Source organism: Natrix helvetica (assembly GCF_964273705.1).
Source record: "Natrix helvetica genome assembly, chromosome: 5".
Classification (NCBI taxonomy): domain Eukaryota; kingdom Metazoa; phylum Chordata; class Lepidosauria; order Squamata; family Natricidae; genus Natrix; species Natrix helvetica.
The window spans coordinates 110,852,839-110,880,689 of NC_138551.1; the positions used below are offsets into that span (position 1 = coordinate 110,852,839).

At 42.9% G+C, this 27,851-nt stretch overlaps 2 protein-coding genes across 2 annotated transcripts in view; both read left to right on the forward strand.

Annotated features, from left to right (window-relative positions):
- Window positions 1-9,495, forward strand: part of CHAT (choline O-acetyltransferase) — a 50,851-nt gene extending 41,356 nt beyond the window's left edge. The window contains exon 15 of the mRNA XM_081956326.1: window positions 4,863-9,495. Coding sequence (XP_081812452.1) covers window positions 4,863-5,123 — 261 coding nt within the window. The 3' untranslated portion in view covers window positions 5,124-9,495. The remainder of the gene's footprint in view (window positions 1-4,862) is intronic.
- A 2,196-nt stretch (window positions 9,496-11,691) lies between these two features.
- On the forward strand, window positions 11,692-26,612 carry LOC309392408 (UPF0728 protein C10orf53 homolog). Its single transcript, XM_081953594.1, has 3 exons — window positions 11,692-11,802; window positions 24,241-24,360; window positions 26,378-26,612. The coding sequence occupies exons 1-3, from the start codon at window positions 11,709-11,711 to the stop codon at window positions 26,440-26,442; spliced, it is 279 nt and encodes a 92-aa protein (XP_081809720.1). The 5' UTR covers window positions 11,692-11,708; the 3' UTR covers window positions 26,443-26,612.
- Window positions 26,613-27,851: the final 1,239 nt, after the last annotated feature.

Consider the following 27,851-nt stretch of genomic DNA (forward strand, 5'->3'; position numbering starts at 1 on the left):
CTGAACAGAATTTATAAATATATTTAATTAAAAGTAAATTAAAATTAATTGATTCAATATCCTTAATATGAAGGTCTGTTTGGCCCAGTGACACCAGGCTAGAAACTATGCGTCCATAAGTTTGGATCCTGCCTTAGCCATGAAAGCTGGCTGGGTGACTTTAGGCCAATCACCAGGAGGTGGTGAGTTCTAGTTTCGCCTAGTTGGCATGAAAGCCAACTCACCTCTAAGGTTCATTGGTGTTGTGGAGAAAATAAGAGGAGAAGGAAGGTATATCAAATGTGTTTGCCATTTGAATAATTTGTAAACATAGTTGAGGTGGGAGACAAGTAATGTAATAAAAAGAATAAAATAAAGAAATGATGCCAGGTATTTAAGAATTCTCTTTCTCTCAATTTATTTATTTTTAATCTTAATTTTATGGCAGGCAGGTGCTCAAAGCACCCCACCTCAATATTCTATCAAATGAGGCTCCAGGTTAGGCGTTCTTATTGAATCCTTCCATCAGAAGGGTTGCTGGTTTCTTTCAGCCTTCGCTCATATGGCTGGTTTCAAATGTTATGAAGTGTTCCTTGCAAGTGTTTGAAAAGAGCTGCCAAGCATGAAGATCCAAACTGCTCTCTCTCCCTTTGCTCCTCAAGTCAAGATCGTTTCATTTGTGGATTCTTTGAGCTGCTCACCCTGCAAGTGTAACATTTCTGTGCACACACAGTCTTAACCCACCAAACTATGTTAACAACCACTGTATTCACGTTCTGCATGAGATACAGAAGGTCAGATTTTTTTTTGCCTTTCAAAAAAGGGTCAGAGGGAAGCTTCTAATGCACAGTGCAGACTAGGAATCTAATAAATCATTTGATCTCATCATGCTGTCTGGGGATTTTTTCAGATGCGACTGTGCGTAAGCCAGACATCCTTACATAAATTCTCCAAGAAACCATCCATGGATCTAAGAAGAAAATGGGGGGAGGGGGAAGGAATCTAAATAGCTTGATGGCCTTTGACTGGCATACAGCAAATTTATCTGCTTCTTCTGTAACTCTGTTAGTGGGACTAATGGCCTGTCCTGTGCCATTAAAAGCTAAATGCCACTTTTGAAAGCCTGCACACAACAAAGGCAGGAGCGTAAGGATGCCTTAACCTCCAGCATTTTGCTTTTAAAGAAAGGTTTGCATTCCGCAACAATATTGAAACTCAAAACAAACAAGGGGGAAAAAAGAAAAGAACGACGGACGTAGGGCTCGGGGGTCCATAAGAAATAGCTTCTTGCAAATTTACTGCCTCCGAGGCATTTTCAAGATAATAAATCTCTGAGATTTGAATAAGCTCAACTCTTAAATGTACACTCAGTAACTGTTCCCTGTAAGGGGACCGTAAGGGGAAGATGACTATCTTTCACATTAGTAGGTTGCCAATGAAAGAGAATTGACAATAAAGGAATAACGTTATTTCAAGACTAATGGCTTCCCCTGAACTCACAGAGGGTGTGCTCAAAAATCTGATTACTTTTGGATTAAATTGGCAAATCTGTAGACTGCAGAAGATATATAATAAAATGATCCAATTAAAAGAACAAGCATAGCCATCTTGGTTGTCCATCCACTCAATTATCATCATTCAAAATGGATTAGGATGAAGAAAATTGGACTCGTAGCTTTTGTTTTCCAAAGCAAAAGCATCTCCTAAGAAGGTCCTGAAATAATTCCCAAATTTGGCAGTCAAATCGTGGAGTGGAACCAGTGAAGAAGTCACATAGAACATAGAATAATGGAGTTGGAAGAGACCTCGGAGGTCTTCTAGTTCAACCCCCTGCTCGAGCAGGTGAGCTGATACCATTTCAGATAAATGGTTGTCCAGTCTTTTTTGAAAGCCTCCAATGATGGAGCATCCACAACTTCTGAAGACAAGCCATTCCACTAGGTTTTTTTTTAAACAAAATTTTATTAGTTTTAAAAAAATAATCAAGGAAAGAGGTAATGGGTAAAATTACAAATTTTGACAGTTACATTATCCAGGAAATGGCCCTCCCCCCCATTCTCATAACTTTCATTTATTAATACATTAGATTGTTGCTACTTAATAGTATTTTGTCAGCATAAACTTTTATCTTCAAACAATTTCAATCATTTTATATCAAACAGATTTTCTAGTTCATTTTTGTGATCTGAGTTTTCTCAATGTTGCCTCTTCTCCCCCCTCCAGCAGAGCTCCGGCACCTCCCGTGTCCTGTATGTCCCGTATAGTATCATCAGGTTTATCTATTTTTTTCCACGAAGGCCTCAGCCTCCATAGTTGTGTTGATTCTAGCCCTCGTGTCCTCCCAGAATATTAGCATACCTTCTGGCATAAGCCATCTAAACCACATCCCTTTCTGGTATAATTTCTTCGCTAAAAGCGAATAGTTTTTTCTTTTATCTCTAACTTTCTTTGGGATTTGTTTCAGAATGGCTATTTCTCTATCCTTGTATTTTAGTGCTTGCCCCCTTTGTGCACTCAGAATCTCATCTCTTGTGGTCTTTCTGAGAAATTTAATATGTACCTCCCTTGGAACATTGTGTGTTCTGGCATATTCTGAGTTTACTCTATAGACCAGGTCCATGTCCCACCCCACCTGTTGTCTGTCTTTTTAAATATATTCAGCCAATAAATTTGTCATAATATCCCTCAGATCTTCATCATCAGCCTCAATTACATTTTGAAATCTAAGAAGAAAAGACATTCTTTCAAATTCCACTTTTATCTGGTGGTTCTCAAGTTCTTGGTTTCCTTTCTGCACCCCCTTCACCTCCCTCCTCATCTCAGCCATCCCCTCCTCCAAAAGTTCCAATCTCCGTGAATTTTTGATCGCTCGGTCTTGGTTCTCTCTGAGCTGCTCGTTCATTTCTTTCAATTGATTTTTTAAGTCCTCCTGCCCCTTTAAGAGTTGTTGAAACATCTGTTGAAAGTCCACCTCAGGGGGCTTAGGCTGGAACAAAGAAGTTGGTGTCTGTTGTCCGCTGGGGCTGGACGTTGAAGATGCTGGGGCGGAGCCAGCAAAACCCGGTTTCCCCGGTGGTGGTCTTTTAGGTGGCATTGTAGTAAACAAAGCTCAGAGATGACAATGTCAATACAGAGAGGAAACAATTGGGAAGGTGGATAGCCAAGAGAGATCATGAGGCAGGAAGTCCAGACAGATAGGGACCTTTTCTCAATTCTAGTTCCAGGCAATAAAGCAATAAAATCCTTTGTTCCAAGTCCAGGATAAAATGTAGCAAGAGATTTCTCTGAGTGTCACGGAGACAAAGACAAATGCCAGCAGTTTCTGTGGGTGGAGTCAAATTTCAAAGTACATGAAGACGACGGAAGTGTGCCATCTTGCCCTGCCAGCTCCGAGATCAGAGAGCAACATACCAAAAGTTTTCAAAGTTTTCAGAAGGAAACAGATCATCACCTCATTTTCACAATTACAGTAAAAAAATCTGCATTTGCTATGAGCGTGATTTCCGGGCTCCCCCCCTCCTCCTCCTCTGGGGGCAGAGAGCAGAACAGTTTAAAGCCGCTTGTCCAAGGGGGGGGGGAAATCCCCCTCCCTCTAATCACACTTCCCAAGAACAGGTTGAAAGTTTTTTCAAAAGGCTGACAGTCTTTTTATTTTCCTTCACTCATGAAAGGGAACGGGGGGAATCTCCATCTCACCGCATTGCAACTGCGTCCTTCAAATCTTCAGTTTGTCCAGCTGCCTCATCGCGAAGATGTTGCAACGCCTCCCCTCTTGCCTCCCGATGCCTAGGGTGATGCGGGGAGCCCCCCCGGCCGCCACCGACACAGGGGGTCCCCCGCTACGCCGCCCCCTCGGCAGGAGCCCCTCCAAGGCGTCCTGTGCCCCCCCTGATCAAAGGGGAGCCCACCAGGAGTGCGCAGGGCGAGCAAAGCTTGCCCATCGCGAACCGCAGCTGGAACCGGAAGGAAGCCATTCTACTAGGTTGATTGCTCTCACCGTTAGGGAATTTCTCCTTAGTTCCAGGTTGCTTCTCTCCTTGGTTAGTTTCCATCCATTGTTTCTTGTCTTGCCTTTTGGCACTTTAGAAAATAGTTTGACACCCCCCCTTATCTTTTTAGGAGCCCCTTAAATATTTGTACAGTTCTATCATGTCTCCCCTAGTCCTTCTTTTCATTAAACTAAACATACCCAGTTCCTGCAACTGTTATTCTTTCATTTTAGCCTCCAGCCCGCGAATCAGTTGGGATAATGCCTTGATTGGACCATGTGATGAACTTGTGGGCTTGGGGCATAGATTGTGAACTTTCAACTGGGTGGGGAAAACTTGGAAGCTTTCAGATTCGGGTTTTCCCAGATGTGCCAATATGACATATCTAATAAAATGGAACTTTGAGGAACTTTAAGCCTTGGAGTCTTATTTTGTTGGGGGTGTTACTTGGATCCCTGACATTTGCACTTTTTTGAGTTGTTGCATGCTCTGGCTGGTGTCACATTTGATGGTGTCCAGCCACTGTGTTCTTTGGCAGCCTGCTTTCCTTTTACAACTAACTCTTCCAAACATAACTGCTTTCTCCAATGAATCCCCCAAAATAGGTGAGATGCAGTTTTGTGATTTTGAATGGGTCAAATAATAATAAATTTTACAATCCAAGCACTATGTCTGGTCTCTGTCTTGGAGCTTAATTAATATTTTAAAATGTGTTCAATGAACTGAAGATGCTGATCCTGAATGGGTTTAGCCATTTTCTCCTCCTTTCACTGTCAAAATGACAATCCCAAAACCAGCTCATTGTTGATGCATCCCTAGAGCTCCATAGTGGTGGGCGGGAGGCCTTAAGTTGGCCATCTTATCTTAATCCTGTTTTGTTGTACTTAAAATTAGGTTCCTACCACAATGGAGATGTTCTGCTGTTATGGGCCGGTGATTCCTCAAGGCTATGGGGCTTGCTACAATCCACAGTCCCAGTATATCTTATTCTGCATTTCAAGCTTCAAAAACTGTCGAGAGACCTCTTCCAGCCAATTTGTCAAAGCCATAAGTGAAAGTCTAATGGACTTGAAAGAGCTCTGTAGCGAATCCAGGTTGACCTCGAAAAGCCAGCAAGCTAAACTGGACGGATGTCCTCCAGTAGCCAAACCCTAATTCCATGCATGTTGCAGTCTTTTCCTTCCTCCTCTCTGCAAAATGTTCTTAATGTAGAGTGATGTTTCTGTGAAAATGCCAGCTATTTATTGGAGGCAGGAGAACTTTATTTTTCTTTAAGCGAGTATTCCTATCCCTATTTATCACAACGGGAGCTTAAATTATTGAGAAAGCTGACATTTCACTGCTGCACAGAGCAAATGTGTGAATAATGTTTGACCCAAAGAATGAAATTACATGCAATTCATCTCAATGTGAAATAAGCAGTTAATGCTAGTATTTTAGAAATAGCTGCTGTGAATGTGCAATATATCTCATGCATGAGTTCCAACTCTCTATAATTTATTCATTTATGAAATTTATATATCGCTTCAGTCTAAGCAGGATACAAAGAGCCACAGTGACGAAGCCAATGCAAACAGTTAAAAAAATACAGAAGGACCTAAGAAATGATATTGTGCTAACAATATTAACAATTTCAAGAGCAAGGCTCCTAGAAAGATGTGTGTCCCTCATTTTAAGGATGGATATGTTACTCCCAGTTTTGATAGAGCCTGCTGGCCTGGAAAGACCCTGTCCTCTTTTTGTCCTCTTGAGCAATTGGCCCATGTGGTCTTGGTCTCGAGAGAAACCAAAGGGCGCCATAGATGATGCTGAAGGTCAGTCAGATATTTCCAAGAACCTACTATAGGAATATCTTTCACAAGAGCATAGTTAGATCTTCTGGAGAAGATTGGGTTAGAAGCCAATGAAGATTGGAAGGTATTTTCCTTCTCTTCAATTACTAAAGGCCATTTTGAATCCAGATTTAATTAATTAATTAATTAATTAATTACTGTCTACCTAAAAGGTAAGCCAGGCTAAGAAGCTGATGTTGTATCAGTCAGGCAATGGCTATAATAACAACACAATATTGCAAGGCTGAACATGCTTTTCTCCTCCCTCATTTTATCTTCCTGGGAACTTGAGTGGGCTTGTCTGAGATGTTTTCTAAGATTATTCTCTTGATCCAGGCTCAGGTCCCACTGACCATTGCCTTAGTAGTAGCTATTCCTCCTGCCCTTCAACCCCATTCCTAATGCCTTCTAGAGTTACCATCTCAAATGCTTTACCTGTTATTGTACCTGTATTATATTGTCTTCAAGTAAGTTGTAATAAGTGTTGCATGTTTTAATTGTTTCATTAGGAAAAAAAGATGTTACATGTATGTGACTCAGGGTTTAATTGTTGAATTCCTAGTGTTCATTGAGCTTGTCTTTTTACAAGATGCTTCATTACTAGGGTAGTAAACATCATCAGGGCACAACGGAGGAGCACAAGAAAAAGACCCGCAAGGTTTGTAGTTTCAACTCCAGCTACTGTAAGAGATCCAAGTGTTATCATCAGGCTGTTCCAGAATGGCCTGTGAAGCAGGCCAAGGAGATTCTGCTAGGCAGATGGGGATTTTATATGCCAGGACAATGCTATTTCTTGGAAGGATCAGAGCTTAACAGACTGAAGGCCTCCTCTGCATGCAGTCTGTAACTGTAGTTCAATACTTGACCCCTCCATCAAGGACTAGGGGAGATGTCTTTCTGATAATCTAGTCTGTCAGTGTGAACTGTACTGAAATAATTACATTATTATTAATTACATTAATGTCCTGGCTTTTAGTAAGGCAGACTGCCCAACTCACTACTTTTCAAATCCCAAGCTCTTGGAACTGCAGTCCTGGAATGATGGACTTAGAAATTCATATTTCTAGAGGCAGAATCCAATTGTAGCTGTCAGGCCCAGAGAATCAAGGAGGACATGTAGTTATGTCAAGAGTAGTTTATTGTTGTTCATTTACAGACAGAATCTTGCCAGATTAAAGCAATTATCTGCATATCTACAGATATATTTAGTCTGTGAATTGATAGGGAGGAACCGTTTTAGCCTATTTCCTGCCTACCAGACATTCCAAGCTCTGCTGTTTCTTTGCCCTCCGAGAGGGAACCCCTCTCTCCTGTGACACTAGACTATATTCTGTCACACTAGCCCTTTCCTCAAATTAAAACAGACAGCCTCCAACACTCCACCATTGGTTCCACACTGTCAACATGTTTTCCTGCAAGGGTTATTTACCCCTAACATTCCATCAGAATCTGCCTTCCTGCAATTTTTCTCCAGTAATCTTGCAGTCTGGAGAGCACCTTTTGACTCTCCTTTTCAAGTCTTTTGAGATGGCCACCATTTCACCACTCAGTCTTCTCTAGACTAAAGGTCCTCATTTCCTACCATCTTTGTTCATAGGACTCTTTTTAGTCCCTTCCTTCTTCTGGTTGCCTCTGTCTAAACCAAATCCATTTTCTCTGGGTCTTTTTAAAATGTAGTGGCCATAAAGGGACACACAATTTGAGGTAGAATCTGTTCAAAGCTAACTCAACATACCTGAAAAATGCCAGGTTAAAAAAGAATAATGTAAGTCCTATCTCTTCTTGGCTGTATCTGTTTACATATACATTTGCTTTTTCCTGAATGGCTGTTCCTTTCTTCTTTCCACCATTAGACCCATCTGTCTAGAAATTCTTCTGAGAAATGGTTGATCTATTATCTAGTTTGCATGAAATAGTTATTGCAGTGAAACAGTTCGATCTTTGTGCTACATAATATAAGGCCTTTTCTTGAACCTTTCCCAGCAATTCAAGTTAATTCCTAGAAATAAATGAAGCAGCAGATAAATGCTCTGTACGCAGATTCCAGAAACAAGTATGCATTCAGATGAAAACTGGGTGTTACCAAGAAGACTAGATTCAGGGAAATTTCGAGAAAATTGACAAAGTATCGGCTGAAGTCCTGTTTCAGTCCAATGTAATGGATAAAGCAATGTCTCTTGGACAAAATGCTTGACCATGCATTGTTAAGCAAAACTTAACAATTTATATTCTGGGCATCCTTCCATCAAACCATCCTATTATGTGAATATACTATTTTTCTCTTACAGTATGTGCATGCTTTGTGGTTGCTTGAGTTTCAGGGAGGTTTCCATGTCAGTTAAAGTAAGTTGTAGCCAAACAAGAGAATGCAATTTTACTTTGCAACTTAGAAAAGTATATATCATGGCTATCTATGCAAATCTAATGGGAAATGTAGAAAACGGATTGGTTGTGGACTTGCAGGATGCATGCCCTGAAGGTTTGTTGGAGATCATGAAGACAAAAATATTGATTTATTAAAGGTTAATGATCAGATCCCTTGGTTTCTAAGGAACATAGTTTTCTTACCTTACTTTATCTGGATTGTAGGTTCCAACCAGGGAAAAAATGAATCTTTGCAGTTGAAGGTTTGATTTCCAAAGGAAGCTAGTTACCAAATTCTCCATCACTAGCAGGTTGGTGGTGACACAATATAGAGAGAACAGCAGCACAGTATGCAATTCTAGCTTTCCATCAACAAAATTCCACCCACCCAAGTGATTTGGGGCTAGTCTTTAAACCCACTGAACGTGTCCCAATGGAGCTCCCAAAGCTCCTTGCAGATACCAAAAAAAAAAAAAAAAGGAGTGTGTGTGTCATCTGAAGGAGCTTTGATGGATGTACCAGCAAAGGCCGATTTGGGTATCTTGGTAGGCTGGGTTGTGGAAGCATCAAAACAGTCAGTGGATTTTACTCTTCGCAGTTTTCACAGCTGCTATTTTTTTATTTATAAAAACGTTTACATATTTATGCAATATGTATTGAACGCACACATAAACTAAGCACTTTATTGGCATCTATACATTTTCTGATTTTTGTTTTCTTCCTCCCAGTGGATGTGAGCAAGGATTATTTTTTTATACTGAAAAAAAAGTAAGACAGGTTAACTGCATTCACGAGTCAATTTCCCATCTGGTTTGATCCAATACAAAAGTAACATTTTGGGCAGGCAAGTATATGAATCAGCACACAGGAGAGAGATCGGTTGCTTAATTTTTTTAAAGAGAATATCTGGGCTAAAAAAGGAGAAGATGCTCTTTAGATGAAAGAAAAGCGTTGCTTTTGATCCTCTTGTGGCTATATGGATTGAACCGTATTCAGGTAAGCTGATAAGAGTTATGATGTAGTAAGAAGGTGACAATATATCCCAACTTTTTATACTGTGTGCTATATTAAAGTCAATATTTTAGCAATATTTTATTTTTATAATATCATATTGATCGATGCCAAATCTAAATATGTATTTTGCTGCCTCTGTGGTTAGTATGGGCTACAGATTGTGAGTTCCCAGGTATCAAATTGTTCTCGTTGTCAGTTTCGAAGTTCATGGCACATTGTATACACTAAGAATTTACAGTCCATTGATTGTTGATTGCAAAGGAGTAGTGAATAAAAAGCAAACTTAAAAAAAAACAAGTGGTGGATTTTATTCTGAATCAAACTGGACACCGATTTTGCTGGGGGGGGGGGGAAATCTATTGATGTGGTTGCAAAGAGTCAAAATCCAACTGGATGGCACATAATCAATCAATCATTCATTTCCATCAAAGAGGACAACCTATGACCTGCACACTAGCTTTCTATGTACCTCAGTTATATCTAATATGGGCTAATATTTCATTTGCTTATTTATTTATTTGTATATCACCTTTTTCACCAGAGGTGATTTTAGGCCTTCTATAATGCATCTAAATAAATAGAAATAATAGACAGTTTAAAATTCAAGTAGGACTTTACAACTGAGTTAAAATAAAACTGACCCATGTGGAGAGTGAAGGAGCCAAGTGCATAGGGAGAGGAGGTGTGTGTGTGGGGGGGGGGGATTCTCCACTCCATTAGTAACCTCCAAAGTGCCGCACCCCCATTGGGGTCCCAGTGGCAGAGCCCTGTCTTCAAGGCCTTTCAGGAGGCCAAAAGGGCAGGTAAAGATCTCACCTGGAGGGAGCAAGAGAGTCCAGAGGGCGGAACCAACAGGAGGAAAGACCAGAAGTAGATTGCCAGAGTTCAACAACAAAGGGACTGGTTTCTTTTTGTTTAAATGAATGGGATGCCTTCTCCCCCAAAATAAGAGTGGGAATGGAAGCCAAGAGGTTCACAAAACCAATGCTTCCCTTTTTATCCTCTGCAAGTTCTTCAAATTTGGTTAACTTGCCATCAAATTTCCTATTGGATCTGGGGCCAGTGACTGATGCAAGTTACTTCCTTCCAGATGGCTCAAAATGCTGGAGTAGAGCAAATAAAATGTCCCTCTCTTCCCCAGTTCCAACCTCATGTCTTTTATGTGGTCTCAACTGTGGTCCTGAAGCCAACTTGGGGACAGAATGGTGGTCCCAATCCTGGGATACTTGCCTAACCTTCTCAGTCTTGGCAGCCAATATTAACCTGTTGTGGCCCAGCAGGAGCCGTTGGAGCTGCCACCAAATTCCGACAGCGAGGGTCCCTATGAGTCAGCTCTGGAGGATGTGGAGGACCCTGGGCAGGGTTCTGACTCTGAGCAGGGATCGGAGAGTCTGGTCGGCCACCAGGAGGCGCCTGAGGCATGGAGCAGCGGTGAGAGCCAAAGGAAGGGGGCTCCTGATGCCATGCCTTGGAGCAGTGGGGAGGAGTCACAGGACAGTGAGTCAGACATCAGCAGGGAGTTATTAGATGCTCGTTACCGCCGCATCCACAGGCGCAAGGAGCAAGTGCGCAGTTACCGGCGGTAATTGCTCTCAGCTGCTGATAAGTAGACTCCTCTCCAGTCTATAAAAGGACTGATTGTGCATACGCCCTTTGCAGAAGTCAACGTAGGAACTATTGGGAAAGTTCCGTCTTGTGAGCTTGGCAGGCTGGATAGCTGCTATCGTGACTTCGTGCCGGAGGGTTCTGAGAGTCTAGTCGTGGTGGATTGCTGTCAAGGATCTGTCTGTCTGTCTGTGCAATAAATCCTGTTGAAGTAGTTTTGGTCCAGAGTGTGTTCTGTGTTGGCGAGGGAAGAAGGGGGGGGGGGGGTCAGAACATTAACCTAAGCCTCAAAGGACTGCAAAGAGCCTCCCTCTTGCAGTTGAAGAGGAACCATAAGATCCCCAGATGAAATTAGACTCCAATAAGATGGGCAGCCAATAAATTTGATAAATAAAAAGTTGTAGAGGTCCATTCAGGCCTATGAAGCTTCAGGGGAAAGGAGCCACGTTAATGTGTTTCACTATAATGCTGAGCTACGGTTCAGAGAATAGACTGGCTGAATTCACACCAGGTTCTCATCTAAAAGCCAAATTATGGTATTATGAATCCAATGGAGGTGTTTTTAGTACCCACATCATTAGGAAAATGACTAGTTGGAGTGTATGACAAAAGGCTACACACCTTCACCAAGTTATCAAAATCCAACCAATGTGCCAGTTTGAAGTTCTGCAGAATCAATCTCTCTCCCTCCCTCCCTCCCTCTCTCTCTCTATCTCTCTGCAAATGAAGCACCACAGAATTGAGCCCCAACATTTTTTTCCCTTTGTGACACTGCGTCCCCAAGGAAACAACAAGCTTTGCCATGGCTACTGTGGGTGATGTCAAAGCCACCAGAGCTTCCTAGGCAGCAGAGAAGGACATGTTTCAGCTCCACCCTCCGTTTGCTTTCTCATTCCTTGGGAGTCTTCTTATAGCTAGCCCAGCAATGCCAAAGAATGCTCTGGTGACCCTCAAATATGGGCCTTATCGAAGCTGTGGAGTGGTGGAGCACAGGACTTTTCGCCTGGAGGGCATGCAAGGTGCGTGACATCCACTGCTTCTTGCTGAGAGAAGAACGGTGTATGGAGATTCTCAGTCATACAAGTCATGGTTGCCCCAAAGTTGCTTGACTTCCTTTGTTTTTCCTTGAAGACGTTTCGCTTCTCATCCATTCTTCATCAGTAATGGCAGGATGGTGGTGCAGGCAGGGGGAGTGGGGTGGAAGAATTAGTTCTGGCAGGTTGGAAGAAGGGGAACAAGAAGTCAATGCCTGGAAGGAAGAGGTCTGCATGGAAGCAGTCTTCGTGGGTGGCAGAGGCAGGCCACGTGTGGCCCCCAACCCCACCCTACAATTTACAGTTCCCCACCATCATTTTGAGTTCCACTACTGAAATGTAACAAAATCGTTGGATTTTGGCTGCATGGTGTTTGCCCATTTTGTGATGTTTGAGGTACTTTAGGAACCTCATCCTTCATCCTTGCCATCCCCGAAAAAAGAACAAAATGGGCTGTCAGGTGACCTCCTGTGGGCCTTCAGAAGCTAAAGAGTTAGCTTCACCTTTCATGCATTGCTTAGTCCAAGCTGAATAAACCATCTGACTAATAAATCTGTCCTTTCCACAGACATCTGAAAATGGTCAATTTTTGGGTGAATTCTCAGGTGAACATCTTGGCTTCTACACTAACCTGGCATTGGTTAAACATGCCAATTTCTGTTTGCAATAAGTGAATGAAAATTCACTTAAGTTAAAAGACTTCTAATTCTTTACTTGCTTGCTTCTTTCACTGGATGGAAAAAAATGGATAGAAACTAACCAAGGAGAGAACAACCAACCTAGAACTAAGGAGAAATTTCCTGGCAATGAGAACAATTACCCAGTGGGAATAGAAGTTGCCTTCAGAAGTTGTGGGTGCTCCACCACTGCAGGGTTTTAAGAGACTGGACAGCCACTTGTCTGAAATAGTATAGGGTCTCCTGGTCAAGCAGGGAAGTGAACTGGAAGACCTCCAAGATCCCTTCCAATTCTGTTATTCTGTTATGTTCTATGTTCTTCCAACATTTTTTCCGACTGAGAGAAATGCTTTCCCCTACTAAACCCAATAAATTAAGAAAGAAATGTGCATGGAATTCTTTTCTTTTCTGATGGAAAACAACTGTGGTGGTAGTTGTTACTAAAGTTTTTGCTTCCTTTTGGGGGAGACTTTATACTGTTTTCTGTTCTCTGTTCTGCTTGATAAGAAGATGAACACTTCAGAAAAGCTTACAACTTTTTGCTATCTGTGAGAACAAGAAAGTCATTTTCTTTCTGAATTACAAACCATCTAAGCATCTTGCATGTCATTTTGGTGTGCTTTGTGAATGCTTTTAATACTGAACAGAAGGCAGTTGTTATCAACACAAAATATGCAAATTTCTATTTGTATCTTCCACAAACCACCTGTGTCGAACAATGCATGGGGCAGTCTAGGTGAAAGTCCCCAAACAAACATGTGTTCAAGAAGGTCTTATTTACTGGGTTCAACGAGAGTTAGTCCTAGGTGAGTGGGTTTAACCTCAAAGGTGTTGCTAGCAAAGAAAACAATTGCTCTGTGGGATCATGAAAGGAGAATTCATTTTAACAATTCTTCTTTTCATACAACCAGTTCAACCTACTTAGCTGAACTTACAAAGCTAAACAGGGTTGAAACTAGTTAAAAGATAGAAGGGAAATCACCATGAATTACCCACATTGTAGACTGAGATTGGGAAACTTTCCAGAAATTAATGTAGAAGATATAAATGCTTCCATGTCATTATCAAGGAAGCTACATGGATGACATGTCCATGAAGTCGGACTAGAAGACCTCTGAGGTCCCTTTCAGCCCTGTGATTTTATGTTCTAAATCATTTTTGACTTGTTTTAAAGAAGACTTCATTTTCTAATACTTCTTGCTGATGCACATTGAAAACAAATTGCCTATTATGCTGAAGTTCGTGGATCTTGTTCACTCCTCAAAGCCAAAGCCAACACTTACCACCCATTTCCTCACTTCGCTTATAAGGAAAAGTCCTTGCCTTTTCTTATAATAACCACAGTTTTTACACAATTTGTATCTGCTTAGTTTTATTCCCAAGGAACCCATAACATGAATAGAATGGGATGGGATGGCTTGGGATAGAACGGAACAGTAATTGGAACAGAACAGGAATTGGAATAGAATAAGAACAGAACAACAGAACCTTGGAGATCTTCTAGTCCAACCCCCTGATTAGGCAGGAGACCCTATACATTTCAGACAAATGGTTGTCCAACATCTTAAAAACTTCCAGTGTTGCAGAATTCATAACTTTTGGAAGCAAGTCGTTCCACTGGCGAACTGTTCTGTCAGGAAATTTCTGTCTTATAGTTCTAAGTTGCTTCTCTCCTTGATTAGTTTCCACCCATTGCTTCTTATCTTGCCTTTGGAGAATAGCTTGACCCTCTCGCCTTTCCTGCAGCCACTCAAATACTGGAATACCTTCTATCGGCTATCATGTCACCCCCAGTCCTTCTTTTTATAAGACTATGAAAAGTCTTATGAAATAGTTCTTTTCATAAGACATACCCAGCTCCAGCAACCATTCTTTCTATGTTTTACCCTCCTAATGAACTTTGTTGCTCTTCTGGGAAGTGAACGGTTAGGATGAGGAAACTGTTATCCTGGAAGGAGTTCAATTCTTTCTCAGTTCTTTCTTCATTATTTGTAAGGCACCCACAACTTCTGTGGTTTTATACTGTATCCTGGTTACAGTAAGGATGCTTACTGCCTAACGCAGCTTCATTTGTCCTGCAAAGGAAATTGGAAATTCGATTAACGCTGCTACTGAATGATCTAATTAGACCTTTAGTAATAACAGAAAACTTAATTGGCAGGTAGGCCAAGGTTCATGGTTATGTTAGTTGGCTGCATGTTCACGTATTCTCAGCTCATAAGATAATTTTTAGGGACAGAATTGCCCACAGTATTTTCTGTAACCAGGATAGTGAAACCAGATTCCCTGCGGTAGCATAGAAATTACATATGTTAATATACATGTCCAAATGCAAAATGATATGATTTACATACAAATATAAGATAATATAATGAGGGAGCTGATAGAAGCTCAGCTCCAGGGATCTTATAGACTTTTGATCTTCTTTATTTTGGGGAATAAAGTCAAAGTTTGGCTTTTTAAAATGAAACATTAGGGAAATTTATGGATTTTTTTTGTAATGCTTGATTTATACATAAATGGGCCTATAGGGTAGATGTAAAATCGGAACAAGAATACCAGCTCATGCCCAACCTGAAATTTTATCAAGGAATATATATAAACCTATGTATGTACATGCGTACGTGTATGTGTATGTGTCTACAAATGCACACACAAAAGCAAGAGCACATGAGTCCTGCCCTATCCGTAAAAGCCAGCTGGGTGACTTTAGGCCAGTCACTCTCTCTCTCTACCAACTTACCTCACAGGATTGTACTTGTGGGCAAAACAAGAGCAGGGAGGTGTGTTGGATAACTACAATCGAGGGGCAAAAGGTCAATATTTTAAATGGAAGCCGAGAAAAGAATCATCCTATGGATTTTGAAGCAATTAGGAGAGCATTGGATCAGTCACATTAGATTTTGTCAGATCTGATGAGCCTTGGAGAACTGAGAATTTTCTGATTAAAGAAAATTTCCCTTAAATTTCCCAAAGGTGAACTTATCAGGAATGTGCCTTAAAGTTTAGGCTTTATTTTTGCAAAAACTTCCTGGCCAAAATTCAAATTCATTCTAACAGCATAAATACAGTTAAAATGCAAAATGAAAAACGTTTGTTATACTGTTATTGAAAAGTATAATATAAAATTGTTACTGGCATCCAAAGACAAATGCCGTATCTGCTCGGGCCTTATTTAATTATTTTTATGATTTTTTAAAAATTAAACCACCCACTAGCTGGAACTTTCTGGTTGATGCTAAAACATTCACAATTTGATTTGATCCATACAGATCAATTCCTAATATTTTTAGAAAGGATTTTGATGACTGCCTTGTTGCTGGTCCTTAGTTCAAACAGAAGCCCTAATAGACTTTTCACAAATCCCAAATAGCATGTAATAGGCTTCAATTATAATTTGACATAATTGTCATCAATGCCAATCCGGGGTGGGGTGGGGAGATGTTATCTCTACTGGCACTTTCTAGATAATTTAGTATACTATATATATTTCTTGTTGTTGCTGCTGTTATTGTTATTATTATTTTGGGGGAAGCAGAACAGAAAAATGTCACCAGACAGGGGGAAGTGGCAGCGCAGGGGGAGAGAGTTTATTTTTTTGCATTCTGCTGATTGCACAGACCCATTAAGTCTCTCCAGAAAGCACTAAGCGTATCTTAGGCACCTCTCCCAGTCTAGCGAAACCTTTGCCCAAACTTCAAGAGCCTCATTAACCGGACTTCTTGCTGGTGGAATTTGCTGTCATTCATCAAGAAGCTAAATTAAAATTCAGTCTGAGGACCAGGGGGCAGAGGGAAGCCACAGCTGGCTTGTAGAGAAAGGCTGAAGTGGATCAGCACCAGCAGATAAAAGTTCCTGCAATTGTGAAGTTCTCCAAAGAAGGAAAACATTATGACTGCCTCTAGAAAAGAGCAAAACCTGTATGCTCACATCCCCCCCAAATTAAAGAGAAAATACCATATCCGTTTGAAAATGTGAACTGGGAATTTTTACATCAACAATTGGAACACTTGAAATTTGAGGATAAGTTTATAAAAACAATTAGAGCAATATGTACAAATCAAAAAGTGAAAGTAATAATTAATGGTGAATTAACGCAAAGTATAGCAATACAAAAAGGTACAAGACAAGACCTTGTCCCTGATGGGTAGGATCGCAGTCATAAAGATGAATGTCTACCAAAATTTATTTTTCTGTTTCAGAACATTCCCATTAAATTAGAAAAAGGTTTTTTAAAAGATTTTAAATCAATTGGTTTCTAAATTTATATGGCAGGGAAAAAAACCAAGAAAAAAACTCAAAGCTATGCAAGATACGAAGGAAAAAGGAGGATTTGGCATACCAGATTGGGAACTTTATTATACTGCGGCCACTTTAACATGGTTAAAAGACTGGTTAATGTTGAGAAATAAAAGATTAATTGGAAGGTCATGACCTCCAAGCAGGATGGCATGCCTTCCTATGGTATGAAAAGGAATCTGCACATAAATATTTTTATAGACACTACATTGAACACTCCCTGTTATTAGTATGGAACAAAATTAAACACGAACAGATTACTTCTACTACGCATGCCCAAGATGGTGTCCTGTCGCGTTTGAGGAGAGCTTCGGGGAGATGATTGTCCTTCTTGGGGCTTGCAGGGGTACCCCATTCCATCGTTGGTTCCAGGTCGTTATGAGAACTTCCTGGGACCTCGGGGATACCCTTGAGCTGCGATGTCCTGCCTTATAGCCGGACCATCGTGAGTGAAATGGGGCGGTTAGCGGTGAAAGGAGAATGGAGAGCGTCAGCGGTTGCCGACATGGGTGTGGTCAGCAGCTGGGGTGGGACGCCCGGCCTGGGGTCTCTGCAGCCGGCGTGGGTATGGTCAGCGGTGGCGGCGGGATGCCCAGTCTGGGGTCTCTACAGCTGCCGCTCCTCATGCCGTGGTGTTATCCCGGTTGCTCCTCCCCCCTTGGTTATGAACATGATAAATTAGATCAGCGGGGAGGGGCTGAGGCAGCTGGCATGGATATTGACGCCAGCGGAAGATGGCTTTGGGAGTTGACGTGGGCGCGGTTGAAGTGGGGGGGTGCTTCGTTGGGCCCCCCTGGTATTACCGCCGTTGCCTGGACCACCGTACTGTGCCATTTGGCCACCCCTCCTGTGGTATTATGGACTGGGTCAACGGAGTGCGGCCCTGGCAATGGATGTGAGTGCGGCTGGCGTGGGCGGAGCTTAGCTGTTGGAGTCGGAGTTGGAGCAGCCACCAATGCCGCCACGGTCCTTGTTGCCGCCATCACTGGCCGCTTCACCACCTCGCAAGCTAGCATCTGCTGCGATTTTGGACAGCTGTCCGTTACCCTTACATATTGTCCCCAAAACCGACTATTTTTATGATGGACATAAGCTTCCTGCTACCCCCTTGAACACTGCTGGCTCCCCCCCCCCCTGTGGACATGTCATCTCCCCATGATGTCATCCCGTTTGGTTGATGCCACCCTCTCCTCTACGTTATACTGCGACATAACTTTATTCCCTCCGGGAACTCCCCCGTTCCCGGGGATGGCCTTCTGACCTATCAAGACGCTTCCTTAATGATGGATCTTGGGATCCCGAGAGGTGGCATGCGAAGAAGAGACTTCTTAAGGGTTTTTTACAGGGGCTTTTAAACCAAATTTTAAGGGGGGAGGGGGGTTGATTTGGATGGCTCAGACAGGCTTGGGAGGGGGAGTCTGCCAGGGCACAGGCCAGAGCTAACTAACGGGTGCGGGTTGGGAGGGCTAGGAAGGGTTGGGATTCCGGGGAGACATTAAGCCATTCCATTGCGGGGTTCACCATCTCTACTGTTTGTGGGAGAGGCAGATATGGTGGGGACCGAGGGCCAAATGATGTTCGGAGGACGCGGGTTTGCTGTTTAAGAGCGATTGCGCGTTCCGACCCTCATCGCCCTTCTCGCACCCCTGGGTGCTCGGGATTACAGGACCCTGGTCTCCGGCTGGTGTCGCTTAACGCCAGGTCCGTGGTACATAAGGCTCCCCTAATTTACGACCTCATACAAGAGGGTAGAGCGGACCTGGCGTGCATTACGGAGACCTGGTTGGGCCATGAGGGGTGTGTGCCCCTTAGTGAACTATGCCCACCAGGCTTCCGGGCGTTTCACCAGCCGAGAGCCCAGGGCAAGGGCGGGGGGATGGCGGTGGTTATTAGGGAAAGTCTCAGACCTCAGGAGGTCACTGTGCCTCAGATAGGCGGGTGTGAGTCCCTCTTTGTGAAGTGGGGCCTTGGAGCTCAGGTGGGCCTTTTTGTTACATACCTGTCTCCCTGCTATGTTTCATCAGCCCTGCTGGAGCTGCTGGATGTGTCAGCTGGATTGGTGGTTGATTTCCCCAGGCTCATGGTCCTGGGGGATTTCAATCTGCCTTCCATTGGCGAGACATCCGAGTCAGCTCGGGAGTTCATGGTTTCCATGACAGCTATGGACCTAACTCAGTTAATTCAAGACCCTACCCATAATGGGGGACACACGCTCGACCTGATTTTTGTCTCTGGGCAGTGGATGAATGATCTAGATTTAGGGGATATTTCTATTCAACCCTTGTCATGGTTTGATCATTTCCTCATCAGGCTTGACTTCCATACTGCTACCCCTTGCCGCAGGGAGGCTGAACCGACTAGATGGTTCCGCCCCAGGCACCTGATGGACCCCGAAAGGTTCCTGATGGAGCTTGGGACTTTTCCTGAATCCCTTGCTCACAACTCAACTGAAGCCCTAGTGGAAGCCTGGGATAGGGCAGCCGCTGGGGCCTTGGATCGCGTTGTGCCTTTGCGGCCTCTGACCCGGTGTCGATCCCGGATGGCTCCCTGGTTTACCGAGGAGCTCCAGGAGATGAAACACCGGAAAAGACGCCTAGAGAGTGGCTGGAGGGCCAGCCAGTCCGAATCTGATCGAACACTAGTAAGAATTCATATTAAATCCTACTTAGTGGCGATAGAAGCGGCAAAACGGCAAAAAATTTTCGCTCTTATCATGTCTGCAGACAACCGCCCAGTCGCCCTGTTTAGGGTGACCCACTCCTTACTTAACCAAGGAACTGGGGAAGACCCCTTGCAGGGTAGGGCTGAAGAATTTGTTCAGTATCTGCAGGATAAAATCACTCAGATCCGGACAGCCTTGGACTCTGATTGGGTAGATTCGGGCAAGCCGATGGGGATGAATCTTGAGGAGACAATCTGGGATGGGTTTGATCCTGTGACCCCGAAGGCATGGACAGGATTATGGTGAGACTCAGTGTTGCCACTTGTGTGCTGGACCCGTGTCTTTCTTGGTTAGTTTCGGCTTCCCGGGAGGTGACACGAGGCTGGCTCCAGGCGATTACCAACACTTCATTGAGAGAGGGGTTCTTTCCCACCACCTTGAAGGAGGCGGTGGTGAGGCCCCTCCTTAAGAAGCCTTCCCTGGACCCAGCTTCTTTAGCCAACTATCGTCCGGTCTCCAACCTTCGCTTTGTAGCAAAGGTTGTCGAGAGTGTGGTAGCATGTCAGCTTCCCCAGTACCTGGATGAAGCTGTCTACCTGGATCCGTTTCAGTCGGGTTTCACGCCCGGGTACAGCATGGAGACGGCATTGGTTGCGTTGGTCAATGATCTCTGGCGGGCCCGGGATAGGGCTGCTCCTCTGTCCTGGTCCTATTAGACCTCTCGGTGGCTTTCGATACCATCGACCATGGTATCCTACTGCCACGACTCGGGGGGTTGGGAGTGGGGGGCACCGTTTTACGGTGGTTCTCCTCCTACCTGTCGGATTGGTCGCAGTTTGTGTTGACTGCAGGGTAGAGATCGACCTCCAGGCGCGTCACTTGTGGGGTGCCCCAGAGGTCGGTTCTCTCACCCCTCCTGTTCAACATATACATGAAACTGCTGGGCGAGATCATCCGTGGTGTTGGGGTACGGTATCATCAATATGCTGATGATACCCAACTTTTCATCTCTACCCCAAACCACCCAAACGATGCCCTCGATGTGATGTCCCGATGCCTGGAGGCTGTGCGGATCTGGATGGGGAGGAACAGACTCAAGCTCAATCCCTCGAAGACTGAGTGGCTGTGGTTTCCGTCATCCCGATTTGTACATCTTGTTCCATCTTTGATGATAGGGGGAGAAATTTTAGCCCCTTCAGAGAAGGCTCGCAATCTGGGAGTCCTCCTGGATATGCGGCTTAGTTTAGAAGAACACCTGACGGCCGTGACCAGGGGGTCCTTTTACCAGGTTTGCCTGGTACGTCAATTGCGCCCCTTCCTGGATCGGGATGCTCTGTGCACAGTCACTCATACCCTCGTCCTTTCTCGCCTGGACTACAGCAATGCTCTCTACATGGGGCTGCCCTTGAAGAGCACCCGGAGGCTTCAGCTGGTCCAGAATGCGGCCGCGCGGGTTGTCATGGGGGTACCTAGGTGCTCCCATGTTACACCCCTTTTAGGCGGCCTGCACTGGTTGCTGGTTGTTTTCCGGGTGCGATTCAAGGTATTAATTATGACCTTTAAAGCGCTCCATGGCTTAGGCCCAGGGTACCTGCGAGACCACCTACTGCCACCAGTAGCCTCCCACCGTCCAGTACGATCCCACAGAGTTGGCCTCCTCAGGGTTCCGTCGGCCAGACAGTGTCGGCTGGTGACCCCCAGGGGGAGAGCCTTCTCTGTGGGAGCGCCTTCCCTCTGGAATGAGCTGCCCCCGGAGCTTCGCATCATCCCTGACCTCCGGTCCTTCTGACGCGCCCTAAAAAGTTGGCTTTTCCAGCAAGCCGGCCTGGCCTATTAATTTTAACTCATTTTTAAATGTATTGTCCTATAAATTCGGTTTGTTTCTTTTGGATATGTATTTAATTTCTTTTTAACTTTTGGGATGTGTGTTTTTTAACATTGTACGCTGCCCTGAGTCCTTTGGGAGAAGGGCGGCATATAAATCCAATAAAAACAAACAAAACAAAACAAACAAGACCATTATACTGAAATACCCATTTGGCTATCTACAGTGGAAGCATACATACATCCAAATTTAATTAACATGGAAAAAATTGTCACATACAAAGAGCTATTGAAGAGATGGGGGGAGTTAAAAATTAGACTAAAATTGGCATCACAAGGGGTACAACTAGAATGGTGGTCTTATTTACAGATACAATCAAGGTTTGCACAGGATAGGAAAAAGGAAGGTATTGCCAAAGATTACTCAATATTAGATAAACTTCTGATAGAGACAGAAAACAGGTTGATCAAAGTGCTGTATAGATTTTTGCTGGAATATAAACTTGAGGAAGATACATGTTAAAGAAACTATCGTCGCCTGGGTGAAAAAATTTGGTTATAATGTGGAATTGGCTAAATGGGAAAAACGTTGGATACTTAATCAGAAACTAACAATGGCCATGGCTTATAAACAAAATCTGTATAAGATGTTCTACAGATGGCATCTTCCTGCAGCAGGGCTCTCCAAAATGTTTAAAAATTTGGCCCCAAATTGTTGGAAGTGCAAAAAAAAAAAACCAAAAAAAAAACACCAAGCACTTTTTATCACATGTGGTGGACATGCAATGAGGCAAAAAGATATGGAAAATGATACAATCATGGTTGGAACAAATGGTGGGAGATCAAATTTTGTTCAAACCAGAAATTTTTCTCCTAGGCATAAATACTGGATGGGTATAAGAAAGATGTGCTTTATCTAATTATACATGTACTAACTGCAGCACGTATAACTTATGCACAGTATTGGAAAAAAGAAAATACACCATCAAAATTAGATATACTTAGGAAAATTTTGACCTGTGAGGAAGCAGATAGGCTCACCCTTGAACTAAAAAATAAAGGGGAATCGGAATATTTTGAAGTCTGGAACAGATTCTATTATTGGTATAAGACGAAGTGACAAGACTGAAACAAACTGTAAATAATGTGATTGGATAGAAGGATAGATAATGTATTAAGTAGGCTGCCAGTTACTGGATGAGTTTATTTGTATAAACTCATTTTGTGTTTCAAGGTGTTGACTATCATCTTTAAAGCACTCCATGGCACAGGACCTAGGTATTTGCGGGATCGCATCCTGCCCCATACATCCCTGCGGCTGATTCGCTCTCACAGGGAGGGACTCCTCCGGGTGCCGTCCACTAGGCAGTGCCAGCGGGCGACGCCCAGGAGTAGGGCCTTCTTTGTGATTGGCCCGACCCTCTGGAATGACCTCCCCCCCGATATTAGAATAACCACCGATCTCCGCTCCTTCCGCAAGAAACTTAAGACCCACCTGTTCAACCTAGCTGGCCTGGCCTAACCATAGTTTTAATCCTTCTAGCCTGTATTTTAAATTTTTAGGGGTAGGTTTTTAGGTTGTTTTTAATTTTTATCATACTGTACAGCCTAGTATTTAATTTGATTTTAGGGGTATCTAAGAGTATTTAATTTTGTATACTGTTTTTTATTGTGTTGTCTGTACACCGCCCCGAGTCCCTTCGGGGAGAGGGGGCGCTCTATAAATTTAATAAATGTAATATAAATAATATAATATATGTATATAATGTGATTGTATGGTCACTTCGACCTTGCGGTGCTGCACTGTTTTAAATGTAAAAACAATAAAAGTATATTTTTTTAAAAAGAAAATACCATATCCGGCAATTTATTTATCTGTATCAATAAATTGGTGCATGCATAAGCGCACCATCATGCCTACCGTCCCTGTCCTACTGTCCCCATTTACTTGTACTCATTCCTTGTTCATGTCCATGTTTATATTTATACCTGTTATCTAGTACATGTTCAACATATTAAATAAATTAAATGTATTGTATTCATTGGAGAAACAGAAACCAGAAAGAGAAAAGGCTGGAGTAAAAATTAAGAGTCCTTCTATTAGCAGAAGGCTGAGGAAAGAAAGTCAAGTTAACTCCTGACAATGTCTAAACAAAGGTCTATTTCAGGGAGACCCACAAGATGCCGCTTTTTAAAAAAATCTGCTTTGTTTGGTTTTGTCTTTGCTGCGTGAATCTGTTTTTAAAATTCCTTGACTAGGCAAGAAAAATAAATAAATAAACAGCTACACAAACCATAGTTCTCTGTAAGGTATGAATTATGAATAAGACAATTTAAAGCCTGTAGAACTTGGCATGGGAGAAACCATGACCAGAATTTCTCTTTTCCAGCTCAGGTAGGAAGCAGTGAGGATTTTCTGAGAGTCACACAACTCTCCAATGAAGACACGTTGTGTTGAGTCTTTAATTTAGAAAAAGCAAAGGAATGGGGGAGATTTAAAGGGAGTTGGCTCAGGGTGGGAAAAATAAGGCTCTATCGTTGTATTGTCAGACAGTCAGTCAGGTGTCTAGATTGGATTGGGCAGCTTTGTCCACCTATCGAGTCCTTCCAAGGACCCGGGAGAGGCAGATGTGGTTGTGTGATGGAGCTAGAGGTATCATCGCAGGATGGAAGCTGTTCTGAGTCAAGCTGCCTTTTACAATTGACTGGTGGTGAATTTGTCAATGCTGATGAAGGTGTTCCAGTGGTGGTGATCCAGATGTTATTGGGATTGCGCCCAAGGCCCCTATGACTCTGGGTCCTCCCTTTGCTTTCTTTGGCCACAGTTCTGCTTCTGTTTACAGGTCTCTATCATCATTGTCATTCTTATTAATCTTGCAATTAAATCTTGTGAAATCTTCATGTACTGTGGTTGTCAACAGCTTTGGGAATGAACCCTGTTTTCTGCCTGCTCTACTGCAGCCGTGTTAAAAGAAGACGGGCATCAAATTGTTCTCCAGCAAATTCCCGATTGGAATGATGTGCAGCTGATTGTGAATGGAGAGACCGTCTTCCAGTGCAACATTAATGATTTAGATTTCGGTAAGTGGCCAATGGCATCAATATGGGCTGAAGTATCTCAGTGGGACGCTCTATATACTCATGGCTAAGAAATGATCCACCCTAGGCATCGGGAGGCAAGAGGGGAGGCGCTGCGGCGTCTTTGCATTGAGGCAGCTGGACAAACTGAAGATTTGAAGGACGCAGTTGCAATGCGGTGAGATGGAGATTCCCCCCGTTTCCTTTCATGAGTGAAGGAAAATAAAAAGACTGTCAGCCCTTTGAAAAAACTTGTTCAACCTGTTCCTGGGAACTGTGACTGGAGGGAGGGGGATTTCCCCCCCCCTCGGACAAGCGGCTTTAAACTGTTCTGCTCTCTGCCCCCAGAGGAGGAGGAGGGGGGGGAGCCTGGAATGAAATCACACTCATAGCAAACGCAGATTTTCTTTTACTGTAATTGTGAAAATGAGGTGATGATCTGTTTCCTTCTGAAAACTTTGAAAACTCTTGGTTTGTTGCTCTCTGATCCCAGAGTTGGCAGGGCAAGATGGCACACTTCCTTCGTCTTCATGTACTTTGAAATTTGACTCCACCCACAGAAACTGCTGGCATTTGTCTTTGTCTCCGTGACACTCAGAGAAATCTCTTGTTACATTTTACCCTGGACTTGGAACAAAGGATTTTATTGCTTTATTGCCTGGAACTAGAATTGAGAAAAGGTCCTTATCTGTCTGGACTTCCTGCCTCGCGATCTCTCTTGGCTATCCACCTTCCCAATTGTTTCCTCTCTGTATTGACATTGTCATCTCTGAGCTTTGTTTACTACAATGCCACCTAAAAGACCACCACCGGGGAAACCGGGTTTTGCTGGCTCCGCCCCAGCATCTTCAACGTCCAGCCCCAGCAGACAACAGACACTAACTTCTTTGCTCCAGCCTAAGCCCCCTGAGGTGGACTTTCAACAGATGTTTCAACAACTCTTAAAGGGGCAGGAGGACTTAAAAAATCAATTGAAAGAAATGAACGAGCAGCTCAGAGAGAACCAAGACCGGGCGATCCAAAACTCATGAGATTGGAGCTTTTGGAGGAGGGGATGGCTGAGATGAGGAGGGAGGTGAAGGAGGTGCAGAAAGGAAACCAAGAACTTGAGAACCACCAGATAAAAGTGGAATTTGAAAGGATGTCTTTTTTTCTTAGATTTCAAAATGTAATTGAGGCTGATGATGAAGATCTGAGGGATATTATGACAAATTATTGGCTGAATATATTAAAAAAGACAGACAACAGATGGGGTGGGACATGGACCTGGTCTATAGAGTAAATTCAGCATATGCCAGAACACACAATGTTCCAAGGGAGGTACATATTAAATTTCTCAGAAAGACCACAAGAGATGAGATTCTGAGTGCACAAAGGGGGCAAGCACTAAAATACAAGGATAGAGAAATAGCCATTCTGAAACAAATCCCAAAGAAAATTAGAGATAAAAGAAAAAACTATTCGCTTCTAGCGAAGAAATTATACCAGAAAGGGGTGTGGTTTAGATGGCTTATGCCAGAAGGTATGCTAATATTCTGGGAGGACACGAGAGTTAGAATCAACACAACTATGGAGGCTGAGGCCTTCATGGAAAAAAATAAAGTCCTCCTAGATAAACCTGATGATACTATACGGGACATACAGGACACGGGAGGTGCCGGAGCTCTGCTGGAGGGGGGAGAAGAGGCAACATTGAGAAAACTCAGATCACAAAAATGAACTAGAAAATCTGTTTGATATAAAATGATTGAAATTGTTTGAAGATAAAAGTTTATGCTGACAAAATACTACTAAGTAGCAACAATCTAATGTATTAATAAATGAAAGTTATGAGAATGGGGGGGAGGGCCATTTCCTGCATAATGCAACTGTCAAAATTTGTAATTTTACCCATTACCCCTTTCCTTGATTTTTTTTTAAACTAATAAAATTTTGTTTAAAAAAAAAAAGAAATGATCCATTGATGTGCTATGAATTTCTATCTATTAATCACCATCCCCCCTTGCTCTCTTTCTCTCAGGAGGAGATGGAAAGCTGGACCCTCTTTGCCAAGAAGCCCGAGAGGTAGTCTTAAAAGCCTACTGAAGTTTTGTTGTGCTTTGTTTTTTTAAAAACCCATTTCTCACTAAGGAAGGCAAAAAATAAAAAGACTCGTTTTCTACCTTGATGCCAAAACAGTACGGTCTCCAATTCACAAATCACTTCTCTGTTTTATATCTAATTATTTGGAGCCTTTTTGTCCTTGTGCTTTTCTATGCTCGTTTTGATCTTCTGAAGTGTTCCCCACCTTCTGGAATCACCTGCACCCCCCTGCCCACCCCCTGGCCACAGGGGGAGAACAATGATCAAAGCTGCATTGCATGGCTTAGTTGTGTGTTGAAGCTTCCCAAGAACCGCCTTTCTACTGTATTCCTGCTATAGTCCCTTTGGGGAGAGGGGGCGGTCTATAAATTTAATAAAATTAAATTATATGGAGAGTATAGAGAGAGGCTTTTGCTATGGGATGGGTGGCAAATAAATTCAATAACATATAAATAAAATTAAACAATTGCATCCATCTCCCTACTTCAAGTACTTGAAAAATTGAAATCACCAGTTTCTCATATCAATCCAAAACGATCGTATTCTAGGTAGCAGAGATTGATATAGTACAGCATGGAACTACAGGAAGGGAGACTTCCAGGGCTGAATTGCAAGCATAACGATCTCTCCTGACTATGGCAATAAAATTATTTGCTTTATCTCTTTCCGTGACATGTCATTAGCTGTAGCCACGAATTTGACAGAGCCTCTTGTGTTACTACTAGGACTTTGCCAACACTGTAAGGTATGCTTTGTATTAATGACAATCAACTCATATCTGTCCATTTCTATTGAATTAGCAGAGTTTATGAAAAAGGTTTTTCTTTCCTGTGTGGAATAGGATCATCGAGAATCCACAGCATATTTCCCTGCTGCTAAATGTGAAGCTATTCATGATCTATGGAGCTTCTCAATCATCCAAGTCATGGTTGTCCCAAAGGTGTTTTTTCCCAGAATGCAAATGGATTTTCTTGGGTTTTTTTCTTTGAAAACATTTTGTTTCTCATTCAAGAAACTCCTTTATTTCTGAACCAAGCAAATGCAGTTGCCTTCTGGAAAAAGCAGGTTCAGTAGCTCTCTCTCCCAAGAGAGAGTCTTAAATACACTAGTCCGGTGCAAGGTTTGACTTTTCCCACTTGAAAGTTTATCCAGACCCAAGACAGGATCATTCGTGGTGCAAGGAATCACCCTTGAAAAAACCCATCTGGTCTCTTCCCTGAATTTCCATCAACAGGTCAGGAGGCTCAGCTTTAGTCTCATTTTAGAAGAAAGGCCAACAAATGATACAGAGAACTGAACCAAAAGCAGCTTAATGGACTCCTAGACTGCATAGAAAGGTGACTTTTGAGGTGCTGTTTAAAAGATTGTGTCGACAACTGAGATATAGATATTTCTCCTTCAGCATGCTAAGT

What these genes read in the sequence shown, in the direction of transcription:
- LOC309392408 (XM_081953594.1), top strand. Translation starts at nt 11,709, where the DNA reads ATGCCAAAGAATGCTCTGGTGACCCTCAAATATGGGCCTTATCGAAGC. An exon ending in TCGCCTGGAGGGCATGCAAG is followed by an intron (nt 11,803 to 24,240) that starts GTGCGTGACATC and finishes GCTCTACTGCAG; the next exon opens with CCGTGTTAAAAGAAGACGGG. An exon ending in CATTAATGATTTAGATTTCG is followed by an intron (nt 24,361 to 26,377) that starts GTAAGTGGCCAA and finishes TCTTTCTCTCAG; the next exon opens with GAGGAGATGGAAAGCTGGAC.